Raw genomic sequence first — 15,696 nt, forward strand, 5'->3', positions numbered from 1 at the left:
TTTTCCGGGTACAACCCCCGAGCTGCAGAGCACCCCAGGAATGCCAGGGTGTGCTGGCTCTGTGGCTCAGGGCAGAGGAGGTGGCTAAACCAGGGCTGACAGCGTGGCTTTACTGCAGCAAAGTGCTGGCCACAGCAATAAACCCAAAGCCTCAGTGCTGGGCTGGGGGTGCACCCGCTTGGGCATTGGGCGAGGAGCTGCTGGGTGCCTCTGTTCCGGGAGGATGCTCAGGAAGAGCCGGGTCTGGCTTTAAAAGTGAAAAATAGAGTTTTTATTCAGTGCTGGCTTAGTTAACTCATGTCAAGGTAATGTCCCATCCCACACTGCATGCTGTTTGCAGCAACAGGAACGGTTGTTAAAGCGAATACCCTGCTCTACCTGTGCAGTAGGCTTATATGCAGTATATATTTATATAGCTATAAACAGATTTGTTGTATATGTCGGTAGCATATAAACAGCTTTGTGCTCACAGTATACAATCTTTTCTCTACCGAATGGCAATGGCACGCGTGGGCATGGCTGAGGTGCAGTCAGTGCTGGAGAAAGTTGTTCTGCGGTTTGGTTATGAAATCTGCTCTGCAGCCTGGGGCTGCCAGTGCTGCAGGAGGAGGAGGGGGCTGGCCATGGCCTGGCCGTGCTGGGCTCCAGGGGTCCCTGCTGCAGCCAGGCTGGGGGACAGGTGGGACAGGGACATTTCCACCCCACAGGGTGAGGGAAAGGTGATGAATCGAGCAGCTGCCTCAGGGAGCCCCCGAAGGCCCCATTGCTTCTCTCCCTGCAGCACCCAGTGCCCTGGGGAAGAGCATGGCACCGCAGCCACTGCGCTGGGGTCGCGCTAGGCTTTGGCAGTCATCCTTCCATGCGTCTCTGGGACCATCTTGGGCTAAAGCGAGCGGGGAGCTGGTGAGCCCCTGAGCAGGAGGAGAGGCAGGGTCTCTGGGGCAGCAGGGGCGGAGGTGGCCGCTCACTTGGGCTGGGGCGCAATGATGACATTGCGGTAGCCCTTCACCCCCATCAGCTTGTCACTCTCGAAGTCCACCATCAGCTTGCGCAGCCCCGCCTGGTATGGCACGAAATCCAGCCTGAACTTGACCTCAGCCTGCGGCTGCACGGGCTCCTCACTGCAGGAGGGCAGGGGTCAGCAGGGTGGCCCCTCTCCCTCCCCACAATCCATCACCCTCCCTGTGCCCACCATGCTGCCGAAGGGAGCTGGGACCCTGGGAAGCAGGGACCCCCCTGTGGTGTGGCCAAGCCCCCCTCCCCAGTGACGCACAGATGCTCAAAGCCCCTGTGCCCTGCAGCAACCAGCGTAGCCCCAGCTCCCACTGTGCCCATAGCGGAGCCAGGCCCCAGGGCTGCCCTCCCTGGAGGGCTCCAGGCACAAAATTCCACCCCATTCCCAACGGGAAAAGCTCTTACAGCTCCTTGATCCGCTGCCCGTCGGTGAGGCCGGTACCTTCCACCACGAACACGCAGTTGTTCAGGGGGTCTGTGAGGGGGTTCACCAGGCTGATCTCTGCCACCAGCTTCCGCTTCTGCATCGGCTCCCCTAAAACCTGCAAGCAGGAGGGGTTGGACCCCCAGCACTGCCATGCCTGGGGGCCATGGTGCTCCCCCTGCCACCCCGAGCCTGGTGGGGCTGAGGCAGGTCCCCGGGGATGCTGCTGAAGCCCCACCACTGTGGGGTTGCCCTAGGGCTTGGGTCACTGAGAGCAACCCCCCATGGTGATCGCAGCAACCCCCGTCAAGGGGAAGTGTTCCCCCCAGACCTACCTGGGACAGGGTCTGGGGCCCTTACCCTGATCTTGATCTCTGGATTCTGGATGTAGACATCCCTCATGGCCACGGCAATGTTGCCAGTCTGGTACTCTGTTAGGAGAGCCACCACCTTGATGAGATTGTCCTGGGTCAGGCTCTCCCTGTACTTCTCGTACAGGATGCACAGGGGCACGGTCTTCTCTGGAAGGGGAAGCAGAGTGGGGTCAGGACTCACCCCCTTCCCAGCCCAGCACCCACGGCCCTGCACTGGCACCCAGCTGCTGCTGGGATGCTGTGGGCTCCCCAGGAGCTTCTCCAGGTGCCTTGCAAGGATGGGGGAACTGGGGTCCCCGCAGCACTTGGGTCCCTATGTGGGGAAGGGGCATCATGAGGTGAGCACAGCACCATGAGCCCACAAACAAGCCTGTGCTGGGGGATGTCAATCCTTATCATTTCCAAAAGAAAATAGGTTATATTTAGCTAGCTGTCATCAAGCCCCAGATCACTGACGTTTCCCAAATGAGCCATTGACACTTGCAGCCAGTCAAGTGCGCAGCTGGGTCCCTGGGGTGCTGGTGCTGCTGCCACCCACGCAGGGATGCGCCTGCGCCAGGGCCCTGGAGGGGCTTTGCCAGCCCTCACAGCCGGTGGCGGGAGACAGCCCAGCTCCCTGGCAGCTGCCCTTGCTCAGCTCGGAGCCCTGTTTATCCCAAAGCCCTTTGGGGACTGGGTGGTCTTGTGCTGAGCGGGAGAGGCAGATGGCAGCCAGCTGCGGAGCTGTCTTGGGGAAGGACCCTGGGGAGGCCGTGACCACTGGAAGTGAAGCTTGGCGTTCCCGGGGCAGGACATAAAGGGCTGAGGCTGCGGGGAGAGGGACGGGCCCAGCACCGCTCCAGCTGGGCTCCCCGTGCCAGCATGGAGCGGAGGGGCTCCCGAAAGGCTGTGGTCTGGGAGTCCTGGGGTCTGCGTTCCCAAGCACATGCTGGGGGAAGAAGCTTCAGGAGCTCATAGTTAAAGCTTCAGAGAAAATGATGTTAGATTAACTTGTGGATGGGAACATTAAAGACTCTAAAGGCCAGCAGGGCCCCTCTGGTGGGCTGGGCACCATGTGGCCCCTGCTGTCCCCATCCAGCCCAGCAGAAGGTTCTGGAGCAGCTCTACAGGTGCTGGTACCTGCCAGCGCCGACGCCACGGGGAGGGCTTTGCCAGCAGGAGCAAAGGCAGCATCCTGCTCCGCAGCAGCAAAAGCAGGCACATTTGTTATTCCCTTAATGGATCTCAATAAATAGCAGAGAGCCGAGCGCTACATTTGTTACGGGCCTGGTTAGGAGAGCAGATTTTGGTGTAGATTAAAAATTAGGCTGTTCCAGGACAGCAGATGTATTACGTTTCTAAACCCTGAAGGGTCTGTGGAAAACTTGACATAAATCAAAACTCTGGTTTAATTACCAGGCGGTAATGGTAATTTGTAACAAAGTCAAAGGAAAGTTCAGCTGGCCTGCACCAGGACTGAAACGTTGCGCCCACACAAGGAGGAGATGCCGAGAGCTCCAGTGCTGCTGTGGCTGTCAAAACCCAGCACCCTCTGCTTCCCCCCAGCCTGGGACCGTGCTCTTGGAGCTGACCTGAGGTCAGTCCCGCTCTCCCTGCCTTGTGGGAAAATCCTGTTCAGAGACCAGCCTGGCCCGGCTCCAGCTTGCAAAGCAGAGGTGTATGGAAGAGCAAGAGAGGGATGCAGACAAGTGCAACAGAGCTCTCTGGGACAGCAGCCTTGGGATGCATGCAGCTTGCTCCCTGGGCATGATGGATGTAATGGCAGTGACTTTAGTCCTGCTCTAAATGCCTTTCCTGCGCCCTGCCTGAGCAATGTTCCGTATCCTTTCATCAAAGATTAAAAATCCACAGTAGTAGATAAATAAGGAGGAAGACCCCGAAGGAGGCATCGTTCACTGAGCAGCCTTGTGCTGGAGCTGCAGCTTGCACAAGCCCCCACCAGCCTGGGGCTTTGCCTGCCGAGGCAGTCGCTGGCAAATGGGGGTGACATGGCATGGGGCTGTCAGATGGAGAAGTGCCCCAGCACCATCTCTGGGTGCTGGCTGTCCGTGCTGCCCAGCCCCTGCCCATGCTTTAATGCTGCTGTTTTTCCATGGGATTAAACAAACTCTTCCAGTCGCTGCCCTGTGCCAGCCTAGAGCATGCCGACCTGGCGAACCGGTGGTGGTGGTACAAACAAGGGGATACAGGCAGAGGGAGGGGGTACCATCGCCCCTGTGGCACCGGCAGTTCTCATGCCAGGCTGGAGAAACAAGGATGGAGAAGGCTGCCAGCAAAACCTGCCCTTGGCTCACACCATGTTTTTGGGGAGCTGGTGCTGGCCCTCAGGTCCTGAGCGGGGCTGGGGGACTCTGTGCGAGCCTGAAGCCTGTCCTGCTGCTCGTGGCTCCCCACACCAACGGGACGTACCCAGCGCTTATTGTCGCTCAGCTGTCGTGTGCACGGAGTGGGCGGCTGTGACCAGGTTTCCTCTCTGGAAAGCTGTCGGCGCAGAGCCCAAACCCAGTGGCAGCGCTGCTTTGCTGGGGGGACCTGGCCCCGGCCCCCACCCCAGAACCACAGCTTCACTGCAGACCCTGGGAGCTGAACATGGAAAAATTGCTGACCTGACCCAGCCCTCACCGAAGCCTCCTGTCCTCACTGCCAGCAGATCTCTTACCTGCCCGGGGCGCAAGGGTGACGTTCAGCAGGTCCTTCATGCCACACTGGGGCCCAACAGTGCCGTTGTAGCTGGCAGTCCGGGCGCACAGCATGAGCCTGCAGACTCGCTCTGTGTCTGTGTTGTTGCTGATGGCAGCGAAGACATTGAAGTCGCAGCCGTTGTTTGCACCCTCCGACAGCTTGATCCTGACGTGCAGCCCCTCGTCGTCCTCCCCGAGAGAGCTCCTCTCATGCTCTGCCTTCGCAAACACTTCTCTTTCCTTTTCAGACCCTGTCGTGCATGAGAAAACACATCATTCCCAGGGGGGTCCGGGGGAGCATGGTCCAGGCTGCTTCTGCTCTCCTGGTGCAGTTGCATTAATTAATTGTTTCCCCGCTGTGTCCCAGCAGCCACCCCCACCCGTCTCTGCCCCCACTGCTGCCCCGTACCCTCTGGGTACTTGTAGTTGTGGGTGATGTCCTCTCTGCTGTCCCTGCCTACACTCTTGGTGCTGATGTTCTTCCCCACGAGCGAGGACTGGGTGCTTTTCTTCTGCGACCCATCGTGCTTCACCACCCAGTACACCAGGTCAGCGTTCACCTCCGCGAAGACGAAGGGAATGTCGTACTTCAGCTGCAGGTCGCCCTCCTTGATGGCTCGGACCGGGGCCGGCCCGCAGCAGAAAACCCCTGTAGGGAGCGGAGCCGCCATCACCGACCGCCCAGGGTTTGGCCACCAGCGTGGTGGGACATGGCTGCGGTGGGGGGAGACCCCGCCATGTCAGAGGTGTGGGGCGGGATGCAGTGCCAGCGTGGGGTGTGCCGTACCTTCGCTCTTCTCCTGGGGTGTTGGGTCCAGCACCTGCCACCCATCGTAGCCGGGTGCCAGGTCTGGACGGGCCATCCAGGACTCTATCCAGCAGTGGAAGTTCCTGCAAGGGAAGCCAGGACAAAGGGGCCTCAGCCTCCCCCAGCACCCGCCGGGCTCTGGGGAAGTACTGGGGAAGAGTCAACACTGCCCTGGGGGTGGGCAAGCTGGGGTCCCACCATGCTACTCACCAAATCTTCTCCTTGGACTGCTGCAAGTCCCCTGACTCGTTGAGGTAGCGGTCAATGACCAGGTTGCCATTGGTGTCGTGGGCTGAGCTGTAGTTGGTCACCACCCGGCTGGGGATCCCCAGGCACCGCATGACTGCAGGGAGGCAGGGCAGGGTGAGGTGGGGTCCCGGGTTTGCACAGCCTTGGATTTGCACAGCTCCCACCCCATGGAGCTCCACGTTTGCACAGCCCATGGCTTGCACAGCTCCTGTCCTGGGCAGCCCTGGGTTTGCACGGCTCCCATCCCATAGAGCCCCAGGTTTGCACAGCTCCTGCCCCAAGGAGCCCTGGGTCTGCGCAGCTCCTGCCCTTCCCTTTCCCCCTTGGAGAGGTGCCTGGGGACTGATCCCCAGGACGAGCCAGTTCCTGCAGTCATCATGGGGCTCAGTGTGCCGTGGGCAAGATGGGTGGCACGCGGCACCGACAGTCTGCTGGGTTTTGATATTGCAGTAGAAAAAAGGCAAAAAAGCGGCTGTGAGCGCTTTTGAGGGAGTGCACGGGCAGCAGCGCACGGCAACCTCTTGTTTAATCTCACAGCTGCCTTTTACTGCGAGCGGAGCTCCCTGGGGAACAGGAGGTAGTTACAATGCTTCAAAGGAAAGCTATAAACTTCTGTGAGTTGCAGAAGATCCACTTTAGTTTTTTGCTATTTCTCTCCTCTAAAAAGGATCTCGTATATCTGCGATACATAAATGCACACACGCGCTCATGCATCCCTGCAAGTACAGCGCTTTTCTCGGGGCAAAATTGCACAAGTGTGTGCATGCATTTCACAACAGAAGCGAGCCTGGAATTTTTCTTCTCTTTTGCCCCAGCCCGACTGCCCTGATGGCAGTGAAATTATTTTTATTTCAGTGGATTCATGACTATTGTAAACTTGACCTTAAAGCTGCTTTTCTTCTGTGCAGTACATCCAGCTCCTCCCTCTCTGCTAATTGAAAAGCCAGAGCTCTTTTCTATAATTTTTTTCCCTCCGTTTCCTGAGAACTTAGAATAACAGAGAGCTTAATTGCTAAGCAATCATTGCAGGCTAATTGTAATCAGCCCTAGCGGTTCCCTCCTGCTGCAGCACAGGGAGCAGGTGGAGGGCAGGGAGACAGGGGGGACATGGGTGACCCCAACCTGCAGGGAAGGGGAGACAGGAGATGGCTGATCTCACCAGTACACGCCACAGCAGCGAAGACCCAGCACTGGCCATATTTGACGGGCTGGCACCCAAACTTCTTCCACCTCTTGAGAATATCCACGCTCCCGATCCAGGCCATCGGGCTCGTCCCATCTTCGTAATGGTTGTCCCACCGCCCCGCCAGCACCCCCAGGTCCTCATCATTACAATTTATCTGTGGCACGACAAGAGGGGCTGCGATGGATGGGGCAGGAGCAGGCTGGTGAGGGAGGGAAAGTGCCTTCCCCCAGCTCACACATGCCGTCACCACCTCGCCAACCTGGAGCTGTGCAAGAGCTCACCGGGATGCAGGCGATGTGGTGCAAGAGCATCTGTGTGCATCCCAGTGTGGTCTTACACCGCCACCGCCTCCGCCTACATCCCGAGTTGCTGGGGAGGCACAGGGTGGGAGAGTGGGGATGTGCTAACTGGGGATGGATTTGAGAAGCATGTCCTCCTGCCTGGGAGTTTGGGTGTGATTATCACCTGCAGCAGCCAGCAAGGAGCAAAGGCTGCTCCTGGGGTGGTGTGTGCCCACCTCTGCTATCTCTCTTCTCTTAGAAAGCTCTTACACGTGTATGTGATATAAGAGCAATAGCAGGAAAGGTTGGAAAGGGGATGTGAAACACCCCAGGGAGGGAAAATGGTGTGACCAGAGTGGGGAATGGCAAATGCCACCTCGGTCACAGTTGTAGTTGCAGGCTGTAGCTGGGGGGACAGCAAGAGGGAGGTTTGCGCCCCAGGGGACATGGGGCCACCCCTCTGGGTGCGCTGGTGGCCAGAGCTCTACAGGACTCACCATGGCACTCATCACCCTGCCGATGTACACGGGGTCATTGCGGTGGGAGCAGTCCTGGTTCTGGTCCCTCAGGAATTTGGGGTTTGTGTCTAGCAGCTTGAGGCAGATGGACAAGACGTCATCCTCAAACTGGTGCAGAGAGGGGAGACAAGGTGTGTGAGGCCCCCCTGGCACACGGAGGCTCTCCCGCCTCACGCCCTGGCTCACCACGATGCCCCTGCAAGCAGAGCTGCCTGGCACACAGGGGTCACGCATCTCCAGGGTCCTCTCCCCGAGCCAGTGCCTGCTAAGTGACATCCCCCATTTGTGCCACCGTGACAAGGGGTTGGCGCTGCAGCTGGTGGGGCTCAGGCTGTGAAGCCCAAGGGCGAGCTCCTGCCCTCGCGCTGGGGCCAGATCCTGCTCCCTGCAGCCACCCCTGCACCAGCGTCAGGCACGGAGCTGACCTTGGGGAAAACCACCGATTTCCCATCACCGGGTGACTCACAGCCCTGCCCTGAACCGAGTGCTTGTCCTGCTCCTGCCAGCCCCGCAGACCCTCTGGGAGAGCCCCGGGCTTGGGGGGGCGGCTGGGGGTCCCCTGTGCTGGGGCCCAGTGGGGGGGGGGCGCTGCATCTTGGGGCACGGCTGCTGCCTTATCGGCATGGCCAGCATGGCACCAGGGAGCGTGTTATCGGGTGCTGGCTCCCGGTGCAGCGTGGCCACCCCGATTAGGAGCGTGCGGCCCCAGGGCCCCCAGGAGCCATGCAGGAACGCTCCCCTCACCCTGCCACGCTTTGAAGTCAGCACGTTCCCTTCTTGGAAATGAGAGCTTGGCTTGTTTGTCCCACGGCTGCATGGCGGGGCCAGATCATCCCCAAGGTGCTGGCCATGTTCGGGGCACACATGTGGCACCAGCCCCTCTGCCCTGCAGTGCCAGGGCTGCACGGAGCTGGGCTTGGCCGGGGGTCCCGGGGCTCCCGGGGGCCATGCCCCACTCACCTGGCCAAAGTTCCAGGGGACAGAGGTGATGTAGTCACAGGTGCCCTGGTAGATGAGACCCTGCTGGGACAGCACGTACTCACAGCGCTCATCCTCGTCTCGGAGGAAAACCGTGTCCTCTGCGGGGAGAGCAAGAGATGGGGAGCAGGCTCTGTCCCCCCCCGCCTCAGGGCTCCCCCCTCCCCAGGGACATGCCCGGCAGTAACAGGGGATGTGTCTGGTGGGAAATGAGGCAACAGGGCTGGAACTGCTCCCGTCTGAAAAAGCTGCTGGAGGATTTCAACGCAGCTTGATTTGAGCTGATGGGAAATTGTCAGCAGGCTTGTGATTCCTTCTCCATTCTTCCTCATTTCTCCTTCCTCCCTTTTATTTTATGGAGTTGGGTCTTTTCCCAGGAGGGGAGACCTCCCTGGTGGGAGAAGCAAGCAGTGGGAACTGGGAGCACTGGCTGAGATCACTGCTGAAGCCATTTTGCTTGCACAGCAGTTACTGCTGGAAAAATCACTATTTACTGGAAATATTTTCAGAAAAAAACCCAACACATAACATCCCCAGCACCAATGCTTGGCACAGTGCTGGGTGAGCGAAGCTTCCTAAAGCTCCTTATCTCGGCAGAGCCGACACGGAGCATTGGGGATTCAGGAAACGCCGTGTCAGCCAGGTCTGCCGGGGGAGCCGAGAGCGGGGCAGGGGGCTGCTCCTCGGGGCAGAGGAAGGACGTGGATAGATGAAAATCCCGGCTGTTGTTTGCACAGGGTCATTCCACCCTGCAGCACGGAGCCTCCCTTCTGTGTCAGGCTGCCTGAGTTTCACCGGGACAGGAACACCCAGGGCTGGTCCCCGAGCCCACAGCGGGGTGCTGGTCCTGGGGCTGGGGGTGAGGCAGGCAGGCAGGGCCAGGTGGGGGCAATCGGGGGCAATTAGGGGCTTTTCTTCTGCCCAGTGCCCAGCTGGGAGCTGTTCAGGGCTTCACACCAGCACTGCAGTGGTGAGCTCCGATGGGGCAGCTCGGGTAGGGTGTTTGGGGGGCTGGCAAAGGGGCTGTGTGTGTCCTGGGGTAGGGGACTGTGCTCATGGCCCTGACCTGCTGTGGGGACCATGTGGAGGTGGAAGCAAAGTAGGGATTTCTGCTTAGACATAAGCTCAGGGCAGGGCCTGGGGCACTTGGGGTCTGCAGTGGTGTGAGACCCATGGGGATGCGCTGCCCCAGCAGAGCTGGGGGGTGGCTTGTGCTCTCCTTACCCGGGAGCCCCAGGTCTCAGGAAGGTGAGAGCCTCACCTGGGTGCCAGGCATTAAAGAGCAGAACGAAGTGGCCTATGTGGCAGCTGGTGCCCTGGTAGCCGGTGGAGGTCTCCAGCGTCAGGCTGTAGCGGCCGATGCAGGCGCTGGCAGGGGAGCAGAGCGAGATGGAGAGCGAGTCCCCATCCTGCTGCTGGACCACGGCGCTCCAGCCCGATTCTTCTGGGAAGTCGGTCACGGCAAAGTGGGATTTGGTTCCCGACGTCTCGATGGGGCAGGGCCCTGCCAAGAAGCAGCACAACAGCTCTCCCAGTGCTTGTGCCAAGGGGACCTGCCCCGTGGTGCTCCTGTGCCCCCTGCCCTGTGGTGGCTGCCCAGACCTTGGCTCTCGCAATACAGGAATGGTCACTGGTTTGTTGGGTGCTGGGGCCACAGGGCAGCCCAGCCGCAGGAAGCTCAGGCACATCCCTTGCTGTCTGGGAAGGGGCAGCAGGGAGGGGGACTCACCCCACATGTGCCCCAGGGCCAAGAGAGCAGAGGGGGTGCCCCCCCTTCTCACAGAGCCATGCCTCCTTCCCGAGGCTGCACCGGGGCCGCCAAGTCCCACTGCAGCCCGGTCCTGCTGCAGCCCCACGTGTGGGAGTCCCGGCTGCAAACCCCAGCGCCCCCATCACCACCGGGGTGCTCCTGGCAGGAGCCCCACTACATGTGCGCAGCCTCAGGCGTTGCTGCAAACATCCCATGATTAGCGATTACATCAGTGGCTGCAGCGCTGGAGCCGAGGACAGCGTGATCCCGGCTGGCCCCTCTGAGCAGCAGCTGCACCCACGCCACCTGCATTGGGCCGGCTCCCAGCACTGCTCCACTGGGGACCGGTGACAGCCAGCCCAGCCGAGCACGGTGTGGTGGCAATGCCAGTGCCTGTGCAGGGCTGGCCGGCAGCCAGGTTGGTGGTGCCACCACTGTCCACTCCCCCGTGCCAGGCGTGCAGCCCTGGGTGCCCTGCCAGCCTTCACCCACGGCATGGGCAGGACACTAGGCGAGTCACCAAAAATACTCATGAACTCATGAGAGTGACACAGTTTCTCCTCTCTGTCCTTTCGGGGAGGCCGGATTGAGGTAACCGTGTCCTTTTGGCAAGGGTCAGCCTGGCGCTGCTGTGGGGATGAGCAGCCACAGGAGCCTGCCTCCTCCTCTTCTTCTTCCTCCTCCCTGCCTGCAAAGCCCACAGCATCCCCGCAGGCACCTGAGCAGGGCTCTTCAAACACGGCTGCTTTAGAAATACAGGCTCTAACTGTGCACGGAGCCATTCCCCTCCTTCCTGCCATGGCACATGTCCTCAGCTCTGCTGTCCCAGGGTGAGGTGGGGTTCACGTGTGGCAGCCCCTGCCCCACCAGGGCTGCGGGTCCCGATGCAGTGATGGACGTGCCGGGGCCACCTCTGGGGATGCAGCGTCACCACATGCCTTTGTAAGACCCAGAGCACCTTTGCCCTTTTTCTGCAAGCGTCCGGGCTGCACTCCAGCCCCATGGCAGCTGCCGTCAGCCTCTGCCTTCACCCTAGGAGGCTGCGCCGCGGGGGCTCCTCCTCGCTTGCAAAACCAGCTGGGGATTGCCCGGGATGCGGCATGGCATCATAAAGAGCCGGTGGGTGGACAGACCCCTGCCACAGCTGCCTTGGGACTGGGAAGCAACAGGGGAGCTGCTGGTTTAGGTTGAAGCTGGGTGGTGCTGGGTTCATGTTTGTGACCCCATGGCAGGACTGGAGCTTTTTTGGGGAAAGAAGTAGAGTGTTTGCACTGCAAGGAAACCCGGGTGCAGTTTCACTTTGAATTCTGGCCTGGTTGATGCAGCAGGACACTGTTGCTCCAAAATAATTCTTGCCCAAGAAAGTTTCCTCTCCCTTTGCTCCGAGCTGGCAGGGGCCAAGCCCCTGCCCGGTGGCTGCACCGTGTCCCTGCCACCCTCAGCAGGCTCTGGCCAGGGCTGCAGCAGCAGCCACAGAAGAAGCCCCCAGCGTGGAACCCCAGGGACCTGCTGGATGCTGTTCCCACATACCATCTCCGGTACTGCTCGGGGAGGCTCAGTGGGAATGTTTCCTTTCCTCCAGGGTTTGTGTTTCCTGAGCAAACCCCACTCTGGGGATGCCTGAGTGACGGGGTGGCTGGGTAAAAGGACCATCAGCAGAAGTGCTGAGAAACCCTCTGGCTGAAAAGTTTGGCTTTTGCTGGTGTTTCTCAGAAGGGCAAGAGACTTGGGTGGGTTCCCCGGCCTCAGCCAAGGCACTTCCCAGTGAGCCATCAGCTCTGGCATGGCCCCAAGTCTGGCTCAGCCGTGGGAGGAGGAGGAGGAAGTGGCAGGTTTTTTGTTTTATTTCTTTATTGCTTCCCTTTGGCTCTTGTTAAGGAGCCAAGTTTCCACCTTTTCTCTCTCAGTATAAAAGCTGTGCATGGCACCAGCTTCTGTCGGGAGGGGACTGGGACTGTGTGAGATGGGTCGGGGGCCTCGGCACAGCACCCACATGAGCACGGGGCAAACCTGGGGCAGAGGGCAGCTTGCCCTGCAGCAGATGCTCACTCACGACGTAGGGCATGGTGGCACTCACCTGTCTCGACGTTGAAGGCGAGTTTATCCACCCCCTCCTCGTAGCCCCTGCCTGAGAAGTGCAGGGTGATGATGAAGGGCTGTCCCCGCCGCACCACCAGCTGCTGGCAGCCCATCTCTGCTGTCCGGTGCTCCCGGCCGTTGCGCTCGCACTGCAGGTCCCATGTCTCCAGCACCAGATCTGCAAAGGCAGAGTGTGTACAGCCATCCCCTCTGCCGTGCTGCTGGCCTCAGGGCTCAGCTGTGCCCTGCACACGCAGCCCCTGCACCTGGGCAGAAGGGGTTGCTGTCAGCCCTGCATTTGTGGACCTTGGTGACAGGGTTTAGCAGCCTCCTCTGCCCAAGCTGCCCTGTCTGCCCCTGGTACGTCCGGCATAGCCCTGGGCACCACGGCCATGCTGGGCTCTAAGCATCCCTCCTGGAGGGCTCTGCAGGCTGGGCTCACATCATATGCTGCGACCTTGCCAGGGCAGGGGCAGAGGTCCTGCAGCCAGCTGGCAACCAAGCTCTGTGCCATATTTCTTGTGCTGTGGTGCTGCTCTCCGCAGTATCACCACAGAGGAGGGGCACCATGTGCTGCCAGAGCTGCACCAGGTACATGGCTCACAGCAGCCAGCACTGGAGCAAAGCCCAGTGCCCACCTCCGCTTTCTGGGAAGCTTGGGGCCCGTCGGCTGGGGATTGCTGTATGCGTGCCCCCACCCCAAATGAGAGCCGCTGAGCCCAGGGAATGTTAGGGATGGCTCTGTGCCTCAGCCAGGCTGAGGGCAGCTCTCCACCAGCTTTACTGTTCTGTGACTGCTGACAAATTGGTGTGACTGACTGTAAAGTCCATGACAAAGAGGGTGTCTGATTACCCAGCCTCAGGCGCTCTGCCCTGCTCTGCCTCCCAGCCCAGCCCCGAGCAGACAACGGCTGCATCCCCGCCGCCCCAGGCGCTGCGCTGGAGCATGCGATATTGTTCATCATCGCTCAAGGCCAGTGACCCCCGAATGCTCCGCCAGCAGATGCGTTAGTTGCCAGAATAAGCAAAAGCGTTGAGTGCGGGAGAGCATACAGCGAGCTCAGCACCAGCCAGGGACCAGGACGGCTTGGAGGGGCGATGCTCTGTTCGTTGCCCCTGTGCCACAGCTCTCCCTGGCTGTCCCCTTCCCGGTGCCAGCACGTGGTTGTCACCAAGCCCTCCAGAGACCAAGGCCCAATGGAAACAGCTGGCCCTGAGCTCACTGTTCCCCGAGCTAAATGGAAACCCTGCTCCTAGCTCTCTGTGCATGGGGACCCCACAGCGTGCTTCTGGCTCATCACTGGTTCCCACCACACTACTGAGAGCTGGGACTGTCCATAAGTAAGAGCAAAGTCCCTGGAGCAGGGACAGAGCACAGAAAGGTCCTTTTCTTTGCCACATCCCCCTTTGTAAGCAGAAACATGGTTCCATGCTACAGCACGTGAACTGCATGAGTGCAAACCTCACTGCCACGGAGCCAAACTTGTTGCAAATAAGCATATTAACAGAGCAGCACCGGGGCTCCTCCTTGTCCCAGTCACCCAGGCTTATCATCCTCAGTGGATTTAGCAAAAAGCAGATTTTTCAAAGCACAGGTGCCTCTTCCCGAACTGATCGGTGCCAAGAGGTGGGCGGGGAGGGGGCTCCAGTGCTGCCAGGGTGTGCAGGTAGCAGTGGGGTCCCAGGCACCAGCACACAGGAACAAGAGCTGCCTGGTGTGTAGCTGCTCAGCTCTGTGCCAGGCACCAGTGGTGCCTGTGTCAGTACCTGACCAGAAGGACCCACGCTGGCACCGCTGCTGTGGTGCCGGGAGCCCACGGAGCCAGGACAGCCTGCAGCACTGGAGCAGTGATGCCGTCTCACCTGGCGTGCCCGTCGGTATGGCACAGTCCCGTTCCCTGGGATGTTGCAGATGGCTCTGTGGGAGGCAGGGGGTTGTCCTTGCCCCCTCACACAAGCTCTGAAAAGCCACCCCCGTGGAGCGATTTCTGAAGGCCAGAAGCATTACATAACGGAGCCTCCAGAAATCCTCCTTAAACTAGGGTGGAACGTAGGTGCATGCCCCTAGTCCGGCTGTCAACGCTCTTCTCCAAGAGCAGTGAAAGCTTTAAATAGCACCGAACTTCGTGCTGCAAATAGTGGCACCGCTCCGGCCGCAGAGCCCTGTAGCTGCAGCGGGAGGGAAGGTGTGGACCCCGCACAGCACCGCGCCTTTCTGGTCGTCGCCGTCCGCTGTTTCGGTCTGTCCCGTTCCCTATGGCCCTTGGCGAGAGCCGGCAGGGCGGCGAGCGGCTCTTTTGCCGGGCAGTGGGCGAGCGGCCAGCGGCTGCCGGTGCGGCCGAGCCCCGGCTGCGGGAGCGCTGCGCTGCCGGGCAGGTGCCGGGGCGGCGGCGGGGGGGGGCGGGGGGAGGGCGCCCGGGGGTGGGGGGCTCCCGTGGGCCGGAAACCCCGGGCGCTGCGGGAGGGGGTCACCCTGTGGTCTTACCTTCGGCCATGGTGCCCTGCGCTGGGGTCCCGGTGCTGGTCCCGGTACTGGTCCCGGTGCCGGGAGCTGCCCCTCAGCGCCCGCCACTCTGCCCCGCCGCCCGCCCCGTTTATAGGCGCCCGCTGCCGCCGTGCACACCCCCGCGGCCGGGATGGCGAGGGAAAAAAGGGAAAACACAAGTTTCCAAGAAACGGCGTGGTTTCGGTCCCACCTATTTAAAAAACCACCTCCCCAACAAAAAAACAAACCCAAGCCTCCGGGGGCTCGGCTCCCCCTGCCCGCCCTGCGCAGCCCCTCGGCCCCCCCCACTCCCCCCTCCAGCTGGGGCTGGGAGCGCTGCCAGCTCAGGGGAGGGGACAAAAAAAAAAATAGGGGGAGGAGAGGGGCTGTGCAGTTCACACCGAGGTGCCAGTAACTTGGGGAATGTTTTCTCCTTATAAAGTTTTCTTCCCCCGTGCCTTATCTCCATACCCGGACATCTCTGGCTGCTCGGCACTGCCAGTCTCCCTTCCCGTAAAGGCGGCCCTGGGGGGCGTTGTGACCAGAGGGAACATGCTGGAAACCTCTCCGGGACACGGTGCCATGGGGAGCAGGGACCACCGCTTTCCCTGGCAGCCCTCACCCCACACACTGGCTGTCCTGCTCCTGGCCCGGGATCTCTGGCCCCGCGGCACCGCCAGCGGTACCCCCTGGGGCTGCCTGGCCTGGGCTGTCCCTCCCTGTGCACCCCAAGCATGACCCAACACACCTGGGACCACCTTGCAGGGGCAGAGGGCAGAGACCCCACACCTCCATGGGGCCTTGGGGTCTTGGGGTGCCCTCGGTACCTGAGCAAAGGCCTGGCTTGTCATGAGTAAGGTCTTGAGAAG

The 15,696-nt window shown here is 60.6% G+C and overlaps 1 protein-coding gene across 1 annotated transcript; it reads right to left on the reverse strand.

Moving 5' to 3' along the window:
- Positions 1-248: 248 nt before the first annotated feature.
- TGM2 (transglutaminase 2) lies at positions 249-15,104 on the reverse strand. The gene is made up of 13 exons (XM_037402556.1): positions 14,828-15,104; positions 12,341-12,520; positions 9,775-10,017; positions 8,496-8,614; positions 7,515-7,643; positions 6,710-6,890; positions 5,512-5,644; positions 5,281-5,384; positions 4,903-5,142; positions 4,472-4,744; positions 1,799-1,959; positions 1,420-1,556; positions 249-1,121 (listed from the first exon to the last, which is right to left on the reverse strand). The coding sequence occupies exons 1-13, from the start codon at positions 14,835-14,837 to the stop codon at positions 965-967; spliced, it is 2,067 nt and encodes a 688-aa protein (XP_037258453.1). The 5' UTR covers positions 14,838-15,104; the 3' UTR covers positions 249-964.
- Between the last annotated feature and the right edge of the window lie 592 nt (positions 15,105-15,696).

Source organism: Falco rusticolus, chromosome 10 (genome assembly GCF_015220075.1).
Source record: "Falco rusticolus isolate bFalRus1 chromosome 10, bFalRus1.pri, whole genome shotgun sequence".
Lineage (NCBI taxonomy): Eukaryota > Metazoa > Chordata > Aves > Falconiformes > Falconidae > Falco > Falco rusticolus.